At 38.9% G+C, this 18,110-nt stretch overlaps 1 protein-coding gene across 1 annotated transcript; it reads right to left on the reverse strand.

Moving 5' to 3' along the window:
• Positions 1 to 645: 645 nt before the first annotated feature.
• On the reverse strand, positions 646 to 15,843 carry LOC128246639 (uncharacterized). The gene is made up of 4 exons (XM_052964941.1): positions 15,247 to 15,843; positions 14,500 to 14,658; positions 6,977 to 7,034; positions 646 to 3,977 (listed from the first exon to the last, which is right to left on the reverse strand). The coding sequence occupies exons 1-4, from the start codon at positions 15,796 to 15,798 to the stop codon at positions 1,678 to 1,680; spliced, it is 3,069 nt and encodes a 1,022-aa protein (XP_052820901.1). The 5' UTR covers positions 15,799 to 15,843; the 3' UTR covers positions 646 to 1,677.
• Between the last annotated feature and the right edge of the window lie 2,267 nt (positions 15,844 to 18,110).

Here is an 18,110-nt window from a genome sequence, read left to right on the forward strand (position 1 = left end):
CATCATCGACGTCGTCGACATCGTCTCAACCACAACCACCATCATCATCATCATCATCATCATCGACATCGTCTCAACCCCAACCACCACCACCACCAGAATCATCATCATAATCATCATCATCATCGACGTCGGCGTCGTGGTTGTAGTCATCATCATCATACTTATACTCATCATTCTAACACATTTTCATACTCATCGTATTAACCAACACAACCACCATCATCATCATCATCATCATCATAGCCGTCGTTACCACGGCTACCGCCATCATCATCATCATCGACGTCGTCGTCATTGTCTCAACCACAACCATCACCATCATCATCATCATCATCATCGACATCGTCTCAACCACAACCACCACCACAACCATCAGAATCAGAATCATCATCACCATCATCATAATCATCTCATCATCATCGACGTCGTGGTTGTAGTCATCATCATCATACTTATACTCATAATTCTAACACATTTTCATCCTCATCGTATTAACCACCACCACCATCATCATCATCATCATCGTCGTCGTTACCACCACCGCCATCACCACAATCATCATCATCATTCTAACACATCCTCACCCTCATTGTATTAAATACAAATCAAATAATACTTTCAACGTTTAATCATATATTCTTCAATTATAATCAAATTGTGCGATATGTTAAATAATAGGCAATTATATATTCTATTATTTAGGTTACTAAATCTACTCAATGTTTGGTTATTTCTTTTGTAGTATTTGTTGATACATAATATCATTTTGTAGATTTCATAATAATGTGAAATTTATGTAATCGATAATAAACATAAAAAAACAACGTGTTATTGGTATACTCCTCTAATACAGAATATAAAATACAGCTGAGCAAGGATGCCATTGTAAATAAAGAAATAACTAAATATTTCCCATTAATTCATAATCCATAAGCGAAGTAAATACCTAACATTTATCAAATGATATCACATTAAACTAGGAAATGAGTTGCTTTATTAAGAGATTCTTATAAAAAATGTCGATCAAGTTAAACCGACTATTGCACGTGTTGATTACGGACTGTTGTGTTATAATTAAAAAAGAAAGTTTTCATCCCCATCAGATATATTTAACGTCTGCCACAACGACATTGCTGTGTCCAGTTAAATCTATTTTAGGCCTAAAAAAAATACATTTGGTTCGGGTCACCCGACCCTACCTACGGAATAGGCGCCGACCCTACCGTTTTTATAGTCAGTTTGAAAAAAAAAATGAAAAACTAAAAATAAAAATAAATGTTTTTTTTTTGTTTTTGCTTTTCAATATGTAGTTTAAAACCTTAATTGCTTATATAGAAGATAACTTAAACAACATTCTCCAATGATGAAAATGACATTCTTATATAAAGCCAAATAAAAAAGATAAATAAAAAAAAATAAAAAGCCTACCTACCCTACCTATTTCTGAAAAGGATGTAACCCTAACCAAACAATTTTTTAAGGACTTAGGATGCATGCAAATACACAACATAAATCAAATTAACTTTGAATACACATAAAAAGTGGTGATAATAATTAGTTCCGGGAAAAGTAACATATATTTCTATAAATAGAATGACACTTCCCCATTGATTGTTTCACTGTTTTTCATCAAATATGAATTCCCATAATCGATGCGAACTTTTAACTTATTGTTCACATTTTGGTGAATTTGAAATAAAGCCGTTCACTCGTAATGTAAAAAAGCCATCCACTCGTATTGTGAAAGCTGAGAACCTTGAATGACGGCGAACTGTCCATATGTTCTCGGATGTCTTTCATCTCACTGGCAGGTTTCACCGTGCAGCCCCGCATGTCGCATGTAATGGTGTGTGGTATGTTCTTCATCGTCTCTATCAGACTCCGCACCGCCTCCGCTGTCATTGTCACACGCCATAGTGTAATATCGGTGATGGAGGCTGGAGGGAGGAGGTGGAGCTCACCTAGATCTGTATCCCCTATGTAAAGGCTTTGTAACGGAGGGAGACTTGGTAGTGTATCCACAAGTAACTGGACATTCTTAACGCTACATAAATCAACACGTTGTAGTTTACTCCACCTTTGATCGTGTTTAAATAATCTAAATATGTACATTTCAACATTCGATGATACTCTCCATAAGTTACATGTTGTAATATGTGTTGGATCAACCTGCACACGTGTTGTATTGCCTCCCGCTATATGCAGATATTCCAGCCTGTGACACTGGGACAGGTCATACTGCCCATCACGGCTCCACAGTGACACTGCTTTGAGGGAGTCGGAGGAGGATGTGATCACCTCCTGCAGCTCTTCCCCATTAATTTGATCATTGCATTCATCGATGTCTAGTAACTGAATACGTTCCTTGTTTATCATCATCAGCTTTTTTAACACTACGACATCCTCGTCACTACGAATCCTGAAGCGTGCGAGATAGAGCGGTATGTCACCATAGTTGTTCGCCCTGGCTTCACGGTGTCCGGAGAGAATCAGGCGCTGAAGTAGTCCAGCCTCACTATCGTAGCGTGATGGTTGGTTTGGTGGTCTAGAACTATTGATCCATGAAGACATTTGTACACCGAGCTCGGGCTTCATTCCACATATGAAAATAAATGTCTGAGAAACATCTCCCAAGATATTTTCCTTATTATCTTGTTCGTACTTGTTTGATAGCTGACTGAAGTCGTTTTCATTTAAACATAAATGAAGAGCCGCTAAAAACTCTTGAAGTGTTTTATGAAAGAATGAAAAGTGAGATGATCTCTTGATCAAAGAGTTGGATTTCTTCTCAGTGAGTAAGCCAGACTTCAATGCAAATTCAACCTGCTCCCTGCTTAACAAAGCGTTGACTGTTTTGTTGCTGAAAACAACAGACGAATCTCTGCACTCTGAATACAAAGTTGTGTATGCCAACTTTGCCAGCGCAAGGTAAACCGTGGGATTTTGCACGAAGCATTCGTGTTCCTTTAATACAGATGGCAGTTCAATTTCCGGAATGTTAATCCCGCTTTGCATATAACTAAGTCTACATGATAGCATGTTTATCACGCCAGCATAAATATCACATTTTGAATCGGTTAACGATTTGCCCTCGAACCACAGGCACACGAGCTGGGTGATACTGATAGGTGCTGACAATAATCCTTCAAGATCCTTCGCTGACACCATTTTCATGAAAGCCTCTGGTGTTCGTTCATCCTTATTTCCCTCCTTAAGAATGTTGATGATATTTTCCACGAGTTGCTTTGTGTCTGCTGCTCCTTCTATTTCAAGATATTTGTCGATCTTTGAATCCTGCACTCTAAACTGTGACAGTCGCCAGGGACGCGTTGTCGTGAGGAGTGTGGCCTTGTTGGCCGAATTTCGGAAAGGAATGACTTTTTCCTCAGTTTTGCAGGTACAGTTTACGTTTTCCGGATGGGTCCATTCGTCGAGGCCGTCAGCTATGATTAAACATGTTTCACTTTCCAGCACCGTCTGTAATAGCCGGTAACCATCATCGGCATCCTTCTCGTGGTAGATTTTACGTATAAGTTGATCCTTGATCATTTGTGCTAGATCACACGTTTTACCTGAATCTCGTAGGGTGACATGGAACAAAAATGCAAACTCTTTGAAGAATTCTGGGTCGGCAAAGCTTGTTTTAATACCGACGTTTTCCTCCGCTGGTAAATATTGGTGAGTCCAATCCAGGGCACACATTACGGAGAATGTAGATTTGCCATTGCCCGGTTCTCCAACAAGGAAAACATTTCTGAGCAACTGATCTTCTTTTATGAAAACATCTGAAAATTTTGCAATTTTTTGACCGCTTTCTTGGTTGTCAATTTTGCCGATTTTTCGATGATCTTTCTCCACAATTTTCGGTGCCACGTAGAATTTCCTGAGTTTGGCGTTCTTTTCTCCGAGAATGGGAGATATCGGCATGTCGGCCAAAGTGGTTCGGTAATGGTTTGCCAAACGTAGTCGTAATCCTGAAGTAAATGTAAAGATATATCATTAAAAACATAGAAATAAGAACATATACGTTTGCATTATCACAAAACACTTGGTGAGAAAACAGGAATCAGTTTTGTGACAAGACGCTCGGTACAAAAGATATTAAGCAATATCACAAGACCTTTGATGCAGACGATAAGTAATATCAACAGACGCTTGTTAAGAAGATTAGAAGCAGAATTATCAAAAGACGTCTGTTGCAAAAAATAAGTAGCAGCCTTTAACAAGAGGCCCGGGACCAAAGATAAGAAGCAGCATTATCACAAGATGCTTGTTACAGAAGATAAGTAGCAGCCTTTACCAAGACATTTGGTCCAGAAGATAAGTAACAGCATTATTACAAGACGCTTGGTACATAAGATAAGTAGCAGCCTTTACCAAGACATTTGGTCCAGAAGATAAGTTACAGCATTATTACAAGACGCTTGGTACATAAGATAAGAGGCAGAATTATTACAAGACGCTTGTTACAGAAGATAAGAAGCAGCATTATCACAAGACGCTTGTTCCAGATGATAAGAAGTAGCATTATCACAAGACGCTTGTTACAGACAATAAAAAGCAGCATTGTCACAAGACGCTCAGTACAGAAGATAAGAAGTAGCATTATCACAAGACGCTTAGTACAGAAGATAAGTAGCAGCAATATCACAAGACGCTTGTTGCAGAATATACGTAGCAGCATTATCATAAGACGATTAGAAGCAACATTATAAGTACATATCACAAGTTTCCGGTACGGATAGAAAAGTCCGACCCGGGGGCACGCGCGTAAACTGGTAACGAGGCTTGCCGAGTTACCGGCCACGCAACGTGCCCGAGGGTCGGATTTTCCTATTCGGACCGGAAAAACATGATTGATATTTTTTCTTGCACATCTAAAATTATCAAATTGTGGTAAAACTGATATAGAAAACGCACTTATGTACATTTTACGAACCAGCGCGTGCGACATCGTTTACTGACGTCATAAACCGCAATTATTTTAGTTTAGTTTAAACATATTTATTTTACAACGATTGTGAAACAAGTAATTACAACATTATATTAATCACTCTCGTTGGCACGATATTACGCGAGAGTGTGGTCTTGTGTTTTGGAGGAAACCGGAGAACCCGGAGGAAACCCACTTGTCCGGCTTGGTGACCACAAACCAAACTCACATGCGCCCAAGCCGGGAATCGAACCCGGTCGCTTAGGTGAGAAGCGAGTGCGCTAACCACTGCGCTAACCGGACAACCAATTATTTTAAAGAACTATTGATGTCAAATAGTTACTCTGAAAATCGCGTTTTTAATGATTATTTATTTCCAATTTTAATCAAAAGTCTTGCATACTTATATATTTGATTGCGCTTTACTGAAATGGTTAAATATACTTTTCATAAACCAAACAATAAAAGAAATAAAAAGTGACACGTGGATGCGCGTGACTCATCTAACATAGGGGGTGTAAGACGGGGGTTTCCAGCACTGGTGACATAACCGGAAACACACGTCCGGTATGCAAAAATATCATATTTCTTGCATACCTAAAATTATGACTTAGTGGGAAAATTGACGTAGAAAACGTACTTTAGTACATTTCAGCAAAAAGCGCGTGCGACGTTGTGTACTGACTTCATAAAGCGCAGTCATTTTAAATCACTATCGACGTCAAAGAGTTCCTTTAAAAATCGCGATTTTACGATTATTTCTTTTCAATTTTAATTAAAAGTATTGTATACTTATATTTATGATTCCGCTTTACTGAAATTGCATACTATACTTTTCATAAACCATACAATAAAAGAAATCAAAAATGGCGCGTTGTTGCGCGTGACTCATCTTACATGGGGGGTGTAAGATGAGTTTTTCCAGCACCGGTCACATGACCGGAAACACACGTCCGGATAGAAAAAAACCCCGACTCGATGGCACCTGCGTTGCCAGGTAACGAAGCTTGCCGAATTACCGGCTGCGCAGCATGCCCGAGAGTCGGATTTTTCGATCTCGAACCGAGGAACCGACACATATGCTAGACATTTTTCTAGCATACCTTGAATTACAATATTTTGTGAAAAAATACATGAAAAAGCGCATGTTTGTACATTTTACCAAAAAGGGCGTGCGATGATGTTTACTCACGGCATGACGCGCAGTAAGTTTTATTCACGGCATACGTCAAGAAGTTTCTGAGTATCACGTCTTTTAAGGGTTACTTTTTGTTTTGAAGGCATATTTTAGTAAAGTTTATGTTTATCGCACTCATCTATTGAAATCTCATAATTATAGTTACATAACGAGTATAATAAAAGAAATAGAAAGTATTACGTCACAGCGCGTGACTCATCTGGCATGGCAGGGGTGCCAGATGGAATTTTCTTGCATACCGGACGTGTGTTTCCGGTCCCCATGTAAGAGGAGTCACGCGCAACAACGCGCCACTTCTTATTTCTTTTCTTGTATGGAATATGAAAAGTAAATTATGCCATTTCAATAAAGCGCAATTAAATATGTAAGTATTCGCGCGCTTTGGTGAAATGCACAAAAGTGCGTTTTCTACGTCAATTTTTCCACAAACTGATAATTTAAGATATGCAAAAAAAAAATAATCATGTGTTTCCGGTCCGGATCGAAAATTCCGACCCTCGGGCACGCTGCGTGTCCGATAACTCGGAAAGCCTCGTTACCGCGTTTACGCGCGTGCCGTCGGGTCGGATTTTTCTATCCGTACCGGAAACACATGATACTTATATTCCAGCACGGCTGACGTCACCGGAAATGCCTATCAGGTGTGCTAGAAATGCAGAGTTTCAACACAATCTTATCTTTCTTAACGAAAGTTAGTGGGCGGAAACCATTTTTCTTTCTTAGAAACAGTGACCTACACCCTACTACTCATCACAGCCCCAAGCTAGCTTTTTACATAAGCCGCCATACACACAGTTTCATCCATATCCATATACGTCAATTTGATCAAAAGCGTCTCTTACCTTCCTTCAATATCTCCCCTTCGTTCTCAGCACTGATCTTGAAATCGTCTGTTTGCAGCTGTCAACAAAACAGATCAAGACATTAAGCATCCAATAATTCAAAGGCTATTTTACAAAATAATATAAACTATAAACTTATATTATAAAGACAAATTTGAACAGAAAACAGTTTTACTACATCAGAAAGTGTATGTACGTTGTCATAAAGGTGACATGTGTAAATAAAACAATTTTTTATCTCGGGATCTCAACTAAATTACTCGTTCCCACGACTTGCATGTTGTTGCCACGACTTAATAATTTCGAGGCCACCACTTCGTACGTTTAAGACGTGGGAGGGTTCAGATCAGTTGACGATTTGTGTCATGGGTCTGTCAAGGGTCGTGACCCATCGGTACGCAACCTTGGTTTGGCCTCGCTTCTAATAAGGTCAAATAGGGACTCCCACCTACACTTAAGTCCGTTGGTCTGATTAGATGCAAGGTCAAATAGGGTCCCCGACCATCACTTAATTCCGGTGATCTACTAGTAATTAGGTACATGGTCAATTAGGGATTCCCACCTATACTAAAGTCATGTGATCTAATTAGATACATGGTCAAATACGGACCCACACCTAAACTTAAGTCCGGTGATCTAATTACGTGCAAGGTCAAATACGGACCCCACCTACACTAAAGTCCCGTGATCTAATCAGGTGCAAGGTCAAATACGGACCCGCACCTACACTAAAGTCAGTTGATCTAATTAGGTGCACAGTCAAATAGGGACCCCCACCTACACTAAAGTCCGGTGATCTAATCAGGTGCAAGGTCAAATACGGACCCCACCTACACTAAAGTCCCGTGATCTAATCAGGTGCAAGGTCAAATACGGACCCGCACCTACACTAAAGTCAGTTGATCTAATTAGGTGCACAGTCAAATAGGGACCCCCATCTTCACTGAAGTCCGCAGTGTTCGAAATTCGCGGTAGCCCGATAGTCCGAGGCTACCAAATTTCAGCTGGGGCTAACGATTTTCCACAGAAACTAGCCCGACCGGGCTACCGTTTTTTCCTTATGTGAGTTAAAAAAGACCATGCCAATTAAATGCGTAACACATCGTTTTTTTGTTGTTGTTTTTTCGCCATGCCTTATTATTTAAGAATGCGTCCTTTAAGGCGACTGGAGCGACTAAGTCGCCTTGACAACGGCGAAGTCGGATTCGCCGGAATTTATGATGATCAAAAAGCTAAATGCTCTGCGATTCAGGGCTCAAGCCATGTGCTGAATGTTTGTTTATTTAATCAATGAATATAAACACATGTAAAAATTAATAATGCCCGAAGTGACAAGTAATTATCGATCAGTTTTTAACCAGTAACTGTGTCTGTTAGCAGCAGTCAAACTCTATGACGTCAATAACTCCGCCCATTAATGTATGTAAATTAACGGATGACATCGGCAGTTTTCGACAACTACGATGGCTATGAAAATCAACAATGCCAAAATAGAAATATCAACATTGATATTTTATTTATTTTGTTTAAATATATTTTATTTTTTATTAGCTAAAATAAAAAGAAAGATATTTAAGTTTCTAATGCGAACAGAAATAAATCATTCTACAAGCATCGTCTTAAATGCGCAGGAAACAGGTGCCCGTTTACCTCATGACAAATTTAATCAAAGTGAAAGGAGAACTGTCGGATATAGTTAAATCGTTGTCAGTGTACAGTATAGTAAGGTTCTATTTTATACCTTTGAATTGCTTTGCCATTTATTTTAAAGAACAATTATAGTAATATTGGCAATATAAACATCGATATATTTTTGTTGTTTCTTCCGAAACTTGAAAGTGAAACTGAAAGTTGAAAAGAGAAAAATGTCATTGCACAATCGCTGGGGCATATCGGATTTGACAAGGATGCATTGGATAACAGAACTAAAAGTACATAATTCTTTCCATTGAATAAATGATATGTCCAGAAAACATGTTTCTCTTTTTATTACCTTTTTGAAAACTTTATTATGCATCAGTCAATTGTAACCACGGCCCCTCCAGGTCCGGGAAATAGCGGGGACTTTGACTTTCGGTCCAGCCAAGCCCAGGTAAACCCCCCGAACTGATAAGTAAAATCCCCGCCAAATGCCCCCGCACCACAGAGACCCTAAGTAAGGCACATTCCCCGCTATATTTGGCGCGAATACAAAACCACCGCATTCACCCGGCACTGCGGGGCCACCGGGAAGTTAAAAACACGGCCCATTTCCCCGGTATAACCCCGGACCTTGGGGGGCCGTGGTTACAATTGACTGGTGCATTAGTTATGCTACGTTTACACTATGTTTCCGGTGGCCACGGCAGCCCCGTTTGCCCGAAACGTATTGCGCCGTGGGATTTTGGCCATTTTTGTCGCCATAAACAATTTTTGTTAGGTTGTGCTAAGTTTCCTCACGTTTTATCGTGGTAACCGTGACAAGCCGTAGGGGCGAAAAAGTGGTTCGTCCAAGGTGCACTTAGGTCCGGGCGCGGTTTACCAGGGATGCATGTACGTTGCGTCCCGGTCTGATACGTTCTGATAGGATCCCTCATGTTGTTCACGTCTTGATCAAGGTCTGATGCGTTTTCCACGTTTTGTCAAGGCCTCCTATGCATCGAACGCGAACACCGCAGAGCTTTGGATTACGTTTGTGTCCACGGTATAAAGAAAATCCCCCAGGCAACAGCAATTACTGTATCAGAATACTTCGACAAGTAAACATGAATTCCCAAGATGAAAACGATTTTGTGTTTTCACCGCAAATGAAACGTAACGAAACGGCTATCGTCCACCTTGGCTTGCCGTGAAAACCGTGACAAAACGAAGCACGACGTAACAAAACTAGAAAGGAACTTCAGATGCCGGGGATTACATATTATTCCCGCCCCCCTACGGACGATTTATAAGTTGTGTAACGGCCTATTACGTACTGTCACGTGTCATTGCGTTTACCCCGTTTTACTACGACCTACTACGTTTCTCATCCACACCGTGGCTGCCGTGGCAATTTTTTTGACAGTTTGAAATTCTGGCCCGGCATGCACGACAATAACGGTCTGTCACGTTTGCATATCCCGTTCCCCCCGCGCTGTCTCATGTTTATCCCGTTTTCTCCACGGTTGTCTGAAACGGGGCTGCCGTGGCCACCGGGAACATAGTGTAAACGTAGCATTACTGAACTAATGATGACTACACTATTATATGTATGACTATAATTTATTATTGACGCATTGTTCAGATTGGGGAACATTTATTGAAACTGTATGGGCGTGCTTGATTAGATGATCAGAATCGTTGTGGAATCATATTCAAACTTCCAAAAATTATTCCGATCGAGTGATACTTTATAGTGTTTAAGTTTGGGCTAGTGAAATTGGTTTCGGGCTAGTAAAATTTCCTATCTGGTAGCCCGAATGGGCTAGTAGATTCAAATCCGAATTTCGTACACTGTAAGTCCGGTGATCTAATTAGGCGCACGGTCAAATAGGGGCCCTCACGTACACAAAAGTCCGGTGATCTAATTAGGTGAAAGGTCAAGTAGGGGCCCTCACGTACACGAAAGTCCGGTGATCTAATTAGGCGCACGGTCAAATAGGGGCCCTCACGTACACGAAAGTCCGGTGATCTTATTAGGTACACGGTCAAATACGGGCCCTCACGTACAAGAAAGTCCGGTGATCTAATTAGGCGCACGGTCAAATAGGGGCCCTCACGTACAAGAAAGTCCGGTGATCTAATTAGGCGCACGGTCAAATAGGGGCCCTCACGTACAAGAAAGTCCGGTGATCTCATTAGGTGCAAGGTCAAGTAGGGGCCCTCACGTACACGAAAGTCCGGTGATCTAATTAGGCACACGGTCAAATAGGGGCCCTCACGTACACGAAAGTCCGGTGATCTAATAAGGTGCAAGGCCATATAAGGGACGCCCACTTACACTAAAGTCCGGTGATCTAAATAAGTGCAAGGTAAAATGAGGACCCGCACCTACACTAAAAATCCGGTGATCTAAATAAGTGCAAGGTAAAATAAGGACCCGCACCTTCACTAAAGTCCGGTGATCTAATTAGGTGCAATGTCAAATAGGTACGCCCACTTACACTAAAGTCCGCTGATCTAATTAAGTGCAAGGTAAAATAGGGACCCGCACCTACTTCCAGTGTTTACCTGTCGCAATGTCCTGTGAAGGAAAAAATGTTTTCGCTTTGTCTGTAGGTGGATCAAATAGGGCCCTGACCTACACTAAAGTTTGTTGATCTAATTAAGTGGAAGGTCAAATAGGGACCCCCACCTACAGTAAAGTCCGTTAATATTATTAAGTGCAAGGTCGAATAGGGGCCCCACCTACACTTCAGTCCGTTGATCTGATTAGGTGCACAGTCAAATAGGGAACCCCACCTACACTAAAGTCCGGTGACCTAATTAAGTGGAAGGTCAAATAGGGCCCCCACCCATACTAAAGTCCGGTGATCTGATCAAGTGAAAGGTCAAATAGGAACCCCCCCCCCCGCCTACAGTAAAGTCCGTTGATATAATTAAGTGCAAGGTCGAATAGAGGCCCCCACCTACACTAAAGTCCGTTGATCTGATTAGGTGCATGGTCAAGTAGGGCCTAAAGTCCGGTGACGAGGTCAAACCATACTATTCTAAATTGTATTCAATAAACGCATACCTGATCCGCACTAAAAGGTAGTCCACTCGATATAATTCCCAATCGCTCCTCTTACACAAGAGTACAGAAATATCTTTGCACGAGTATCGAATCTGATATAAAACAAGAGCTGTCACAGAGACAGCGCGCTCGACTATTCCGCCGCTTTTCAGTGTAAGGATTGAAAAGTTTTGGCGAAACATGCATGGATCACTGTTAGATTAGATTTCAATGCAATACATGATGTGCGGAGATATTAACATCAATGTGGTTACATGCAAAATTTTAACCAGAATTTTTAAGTGTAATAATAAAGGGCCATTATTTGCAAAACACAGTTATCTAACTTGATTATTCAATTAGGTTGGGTGGTTGAATACCATTGTATAAAGTCTCAATGCGATACATTAAGTAGTTGCTAAGATATTATCCTACATTAAGTAGTTGCTAAGATATTATCCTACGTCACAAAGGATAATATCTCAGCAACTACTATGTGTGCTAAGGCCTAAAAAAAATTGTTTGGTTAGGGTTACATCCTCTTCAAAAATAGGTAGGGTAGGTAGGCTTTTTACTTTTTTTATTTTATTTTTTTATTAGACTTTATATAAGAATGTCATTTTCATCATTGGAGAATGGTGTTAAAGTTGTCGTCTATATAAGCATCTAAGGTTTTAAACTACATATTCAAAAGCACCAAAAAAAAAGATTTTTTTTTTTTTAAGTTTTTCATTTTTTTTTCCAACCGACTATAAAAACGGTAGGGTCGGCGCCTATTCCGTAGGTAGGGTCGGGTAACCCGAACCAAATGTATTTTTTTTAGGCCTAACAAGACCTTAACCAGAATTTCTAAGAAGCATAATAAAGGGGCAAAAATTATATAATATGAAAGATAGAGTTATCTTACTTGATTAAATAAGAAGGTTAAATGGTTGGGAGCCTGTGTGTAAAGTTTCAATGCAATACATGATGTATTTGCTGAAGCATTGACTTAAAAGTGGTTACATGCAAAACCTTAACCAGAATTTCTATGTTGAATAAAAAGGGGCCATTATTTGAATTTAATGCAAACTAGAGTTATCTTACTTGGTTATTTAAGTAGATTGGATGGTTGAGTACCATTTTATAAAGTCTCAATGCAATACATCAAGTAGTTGCTGAGATATGTGTGCTTACATGCAAAACCTTAACCAGTATTTCTGAGTCGAATAATTAAGGGCAATTATATGCATTAAATGCAAACTAGAGTTATCTAATTTCGTAAATCAAGTAGCTTGGATGGTTGAGTACCATTGTATCAAGTCTCAATGCAATACCTCAAGCAGTTGCTGAGATATTAACCTATGTGTGCTTGCACGCAAAACCTTAACCAGAATTTCTCAGTCAAATAATAAAGGCCTATTATTTGCATTAAATGCAAACTAGAGTTATCTAACTTCATAAATTAAGTAGGTTGGATGGTTGAGTACCATTGTATCAAGTCTCAATGCAATACCTCAAGTAGTTGCTGAGATATTAACCTATATGTGCTTGCACGCAAAACCTTAACCAGAATTTCTAAGTCAAATAATAAAGGCCTATTATTGGCATTAAATGCAAAGTAGAGTTATCAAACTTGGTTAATTACGTAGGTTGGATGGTTGAGTACCATTGTATTAAGTCTCAATGCAATACCTCAAGTAGTTGCTGAGATATTAACCTATGTGTGCTTGCACGCAAAACCTTAACCAGAATTTCTAAGTCAAATAATAAAGGCCTATTATTTGCATTAAATGCAAACTAGAGTTATCTAACTTGGTTAATTGAGTAGGTTGGATGGTTGAGTACCATTGTATCAAGTCTCAATGCAATACCTCAAGTAGTTGCTGAGATATTAACCTATGTGTGCTTGCACGCAAAACCTTAACCAGTATTTCTAAGTCAAATAATAAAGGCGTATTGTTGGCTTTAAATGCAAAGTAGAGTTATCAAACTTGGTTAATTAAGTAAGTTGGATGGTTGAGTACCATTGTATAAAGTCTCAATGCAATACCTGAAGTAGTTGCTGAGATATTAACCTATGTGTGCTTGCACGCAAAACCTTAACCAAGGGGTGACGCAGACGCTTGGGTGAGTAGTATAGCTCTCCTTATTCTTCGAATAGTCGAGCTAAAAAGGACACTTGCAATCATACCTTTTTTCAGCTGTTTCACGGCCGCGCACCCTCGAGTCGGTATAATAGTTTCGTTATGTCCTCTAGTATCTATATAAGTTCATACCTGTTGAAGCATTTCTACGGTTTTTTGTGCTTAGTTCAGTTGTGGTTTTTATCATGTACAAGCATACCTATTTAATCTGTTTCATGGGATATTGTGCCTTGAGTCGGAATACTAGTTCAGTTGTGTCATCTATCATGGAAAGCCATACCTTTTTATTCTGTTCCACGGCGTGTCGTACCTAGGGCCAGTATGCTAGTTCAGTTGTGTCATCTATCATGGAAAGCCATACCTTTTTATTCTGTTCCACGGCGTGTCGTACCTAGGGCCAGTATGCTAGTTCAGATGTGTCATCTATCATGGAAAGCCATACCTTTTTATTCTGTTCCACGGCGTGTCGTACCTAGGGCCAGTATGCTAGTTCAGTTGTGTCATCTATCATGGAAAGCCATACCTTTTTATTCTGTTCCACGGCGTGTCGTACCTAGGGCCAGTATGCTAGTTCAGTTGTGTCATCTATCATGGAAAGCCATACCTGCTTAATCTGTTTCGCGGCTTGTTGTGCCTGGGGACGGTATGCTAGTTCAATTTTGCCATCTCTCTTGTAAAATCATACCTGTATAATATGTTTAGTCCGCTATCATGTAAATTTGTACCTTCTTAAGCTGTTCCACAGCGTGTTGTGCTTCGGGTCTGCTGGCTAGTTCAGTCTTATCCTCCAGCAGGGTGCGGAGCTTGAACAGGAAGTCCACTAGTTCTGTGTCCTTGACCCTCTGGTCATGGGAATGGCGTACGCGTCGACCAATGTCCCGAACCTTAAATGTTATGTTTGAAATAAGTATTGTCTAACATATAGCTTGTTGTTGTGGTGAACATGGCCCAAATGGAAATGCATACTATCATGCAATATGTAGTAACTAAACTATATATGCACTTTAAGACTTCTTGGTTGTTTGGATTAGAGTAACGAATGTACAAAATAATCAGAGCAACTTCAAGTGAATACTGAAACATTCTACATTTATTATGAACATTCTTAAAAGCTGAACTCTCACAGATTGACCGTTTAGGCCACGTTTTTATGTTTTGTCTGGGAATGAGCCAATGTTTGTGTTAATGTCTGGAAACCAGTGATATAATGATAATACAGTGAGATGGAAACCAGTGATATAATGATAATACAGTGAGATGTTGTATGGAAAAAAGCGTTAGTAAAAAATTAGTTTCTCGGCAGTTCTTAAGTAAGTTGTCTTATATGATTGAATTAAATGTATTGATGTGCGAAATCAGCTGAATTTGAGATAAAAATATAATAAACGTCATAACTGTCAATCTGTGAGAGTGCAGCTTTAAAAAGTCAACGGAATCATATAATATGATCATAGTGTGATTAATATGTTTACCTCTGTTAATAAATTTTGCTGTGTCGCAACGTTAAACGACAGTTTGGTTTTGAAATCCTCGCAATTTATCATGACGCTGATCACTCCGTTAAAGTCAGTGTCTTTGATGGAGGACACGGTCTTGTAGCCATCAGGAGGCAGGAAACACTTGCCTATCTCCCAGGGAATGGTGCTCCATTTGTCGGCATTCGTATTCTTCCATGATGGTCCCGAAAACCTGTGATGTTTGACTATTTCATCACGGACGCCTTCACAAATCTCATATGGACAAGGAGCGTACAGTTTTTGAGGATGAAATCTACAGTTTCTAGTACTGGTGCATATCCCACGAGTTGGGCACTTCAACACGTTTTCTGTGAAACAATGTGCGCATGTTGCCCCGGATCGAGGACCCTTGGATGTTCTAGCGGTGCTATAGATGTCCTGGTGAACGCATGTCAGCACATCCTCCAGAAAATCTTGTAATCCGTCCTTGGTGATGTTGAGGGCGAAGGCGGCCTTTACCCAGTTCTGGGCTTCCTTCTCCTTTAATAATTCTCTATATGAGGCCATTGTTTTGCCATTAGATCTTATTCAATACCTGGTAAAAGAAACAAGTCACTGAGTATTACTTACATTACAAAAGTCCCCTCGGATTCTTAAACAAATTGAAATTACTAGCATTAAAATAAGAGCTGCACTATCACAAAGTTACTGTTTGCCAACTTATTTATTATTGTCTTGGTATGAGCCATTTTTTTGCATAAATATCTGCAAACTAGTGGTATTAGACTGCTGACAAAAGATCAGATTGCAGATTTTCATATTTCCATCGAAAATTGATCTTTAATGGCTAAAAGAGTTACTAACGGTTTAAGAAAAACGCATAAAACGTCAATTTTTTTAACTAAACTATGAAAATCTGCGATCTGATTTTTGTTAGCAGTCGTAGACGTATATCACTGGTTTCCATTCATTTCATATAAATTGGGTCGTTCCAAGACAATAAAAAAAATTAAAAGTTGTCAAAACGTTTAAACTGTGAGAGTGCAGCTTTAAAAGTGTTGAAATAGCAACCTCATTTTTCATGACGTAAATTAAAAACATTATTGGCCAGCATAATATCCTGATTTCCCTCTATCCGCATTTAACACTACATGAACCAAGTTTTAATACTTCATTAGGCCTAAAAAAATAAATTGTTTGGTTAGGGTTACATCCTTTTCAAAAATAGGTAGGGTAGGTAGGCTTTTTTTTTTTATTTTTTTTTTTTATTAGGCTTTATATAAGAATGTCATTTTCATCATTGGAGAATGGTGTTAAAGTTATCTTCTATATAAGCAATTAAGGTTTTAAACTACATATTGAAAAGCAAAAAAAAAAAGAAAAAAAAAATGTTTTTTTTGTTGTTTTTTTTTTAGTTTTTCATTTTTTTTTTCAAACTGACTATAAAAACGTTAGGGTCGGCGCCTATTCCGTAGGTAGGGTCGGGTAACCCGAACCAAATGTATTTTTTTTTTAGGCCTTATACATGGTAAAGATCCAGTTAAGAGATTGGTGTATTCACTGCCATAGCAGCCAAATGTATCATAGGTGCTATACAAAGCAGATTTTATAATCTTTGGATGACATTTTTGCTGTTATAATAGGACCCTTTTGTTTTTCATGTGTAGTAAATTAATTCTTTATGTTGCCATGGCAACCACATTTTTGTCTGGCGCGTTCGACATATCAAGTTTCTAAACACTTTTTAGTTACATATGTAAAGATTGATTCTAATTAACATTTTCACTATTTGTCGAACAATAAAATAAAATGATGTGCACGATGTTCGGACGGATATCCCCTACGGTGAAATCGGTAATAACCTTTGTAATGGTTCACGGTTATAATACTGTTTACCAAAATAATCAATTTAATGCGATGCAGTCGCATAGCTCTTTATTTTGGTAACAAAATATATACATAATGACATAACCGTTAAAGCTGCACTCTCACAGATTAACCATTTTTACAACTTTTTTATTTTTTGTCTTGGATACAGCATTTTTTTGCGTAAATATCTGCAAACCAATGATTTAAGATTGCTGACAAAAATCAGATCGTAGATTTTTATATTTCCGCTCGAAAACTAATGTTTTATGACTTAAACCATTACTAACAGTTTAAAAATCATTTTTTGAACTTAAATATAAAAATCTATGATCTATTTTTTTGTCAGCCGTCTTTTATACCTGGTTTTTATGCAGTTCCGCAAATACTGGCTCATTCCAAGACAACGAATAAAAAAGTTGACAAAACGTTCAATCTGTGAGAGTGCAGATTAAAACAGCTTATTATTCGAGAGAATATTTTGTCTACTGATTTAGCCACTATAAGGCCAAAAAAAATAATAGATGTGTTTCTGGTGGCATGGTAAAAAAAAGAGGGTCGGTAGGTAGGGATTTTTTTTTTTTTAAATCTTTTATCGGATCATAACTATCAGCGAGTAGTATCTTTTCCACTGCTATATAGGGTTAATGTTTGAATTATCAATTTTGTCATGTTTTGCCATATTGAAGCACAGATTTTATTTTGTTTGCAGTTCATGTATTTGTTGTATGTTGTGTTTATGTACTATTTTGATATTGAATATTAAAAATGGAAAATCATTGTGATATTATCTTTTTTATTGACCAGAGTGATGGCTCTATATCGACATTCGTGAATCTGTTGGAAACAGCAGTATTCAGCGACACATCAAACATTCATTGTCGCTAAATATCATGTTTTAGAGGAAGACATTCCACGATTTCACCCTTATGATTGCTCTATAGTTAATGGCCCAGTTGTTCGAAACTTAACAGTCTGTTAAACTAACAGTCTGTTAAATTTCAAGACAAGGT

This window comes from Mya arenaria, chromosome 9 (assembly GCF_026914265.1).
Source record: "Mya arenaria isolate MELC-2E11 chromosome 9, ASM2691426v1".
Lineage (NCBI taxonomy): Eukaryota > Metazoa > Mollusca > Bivalvia > Myida > Myidae > Mya > Mya arenaria.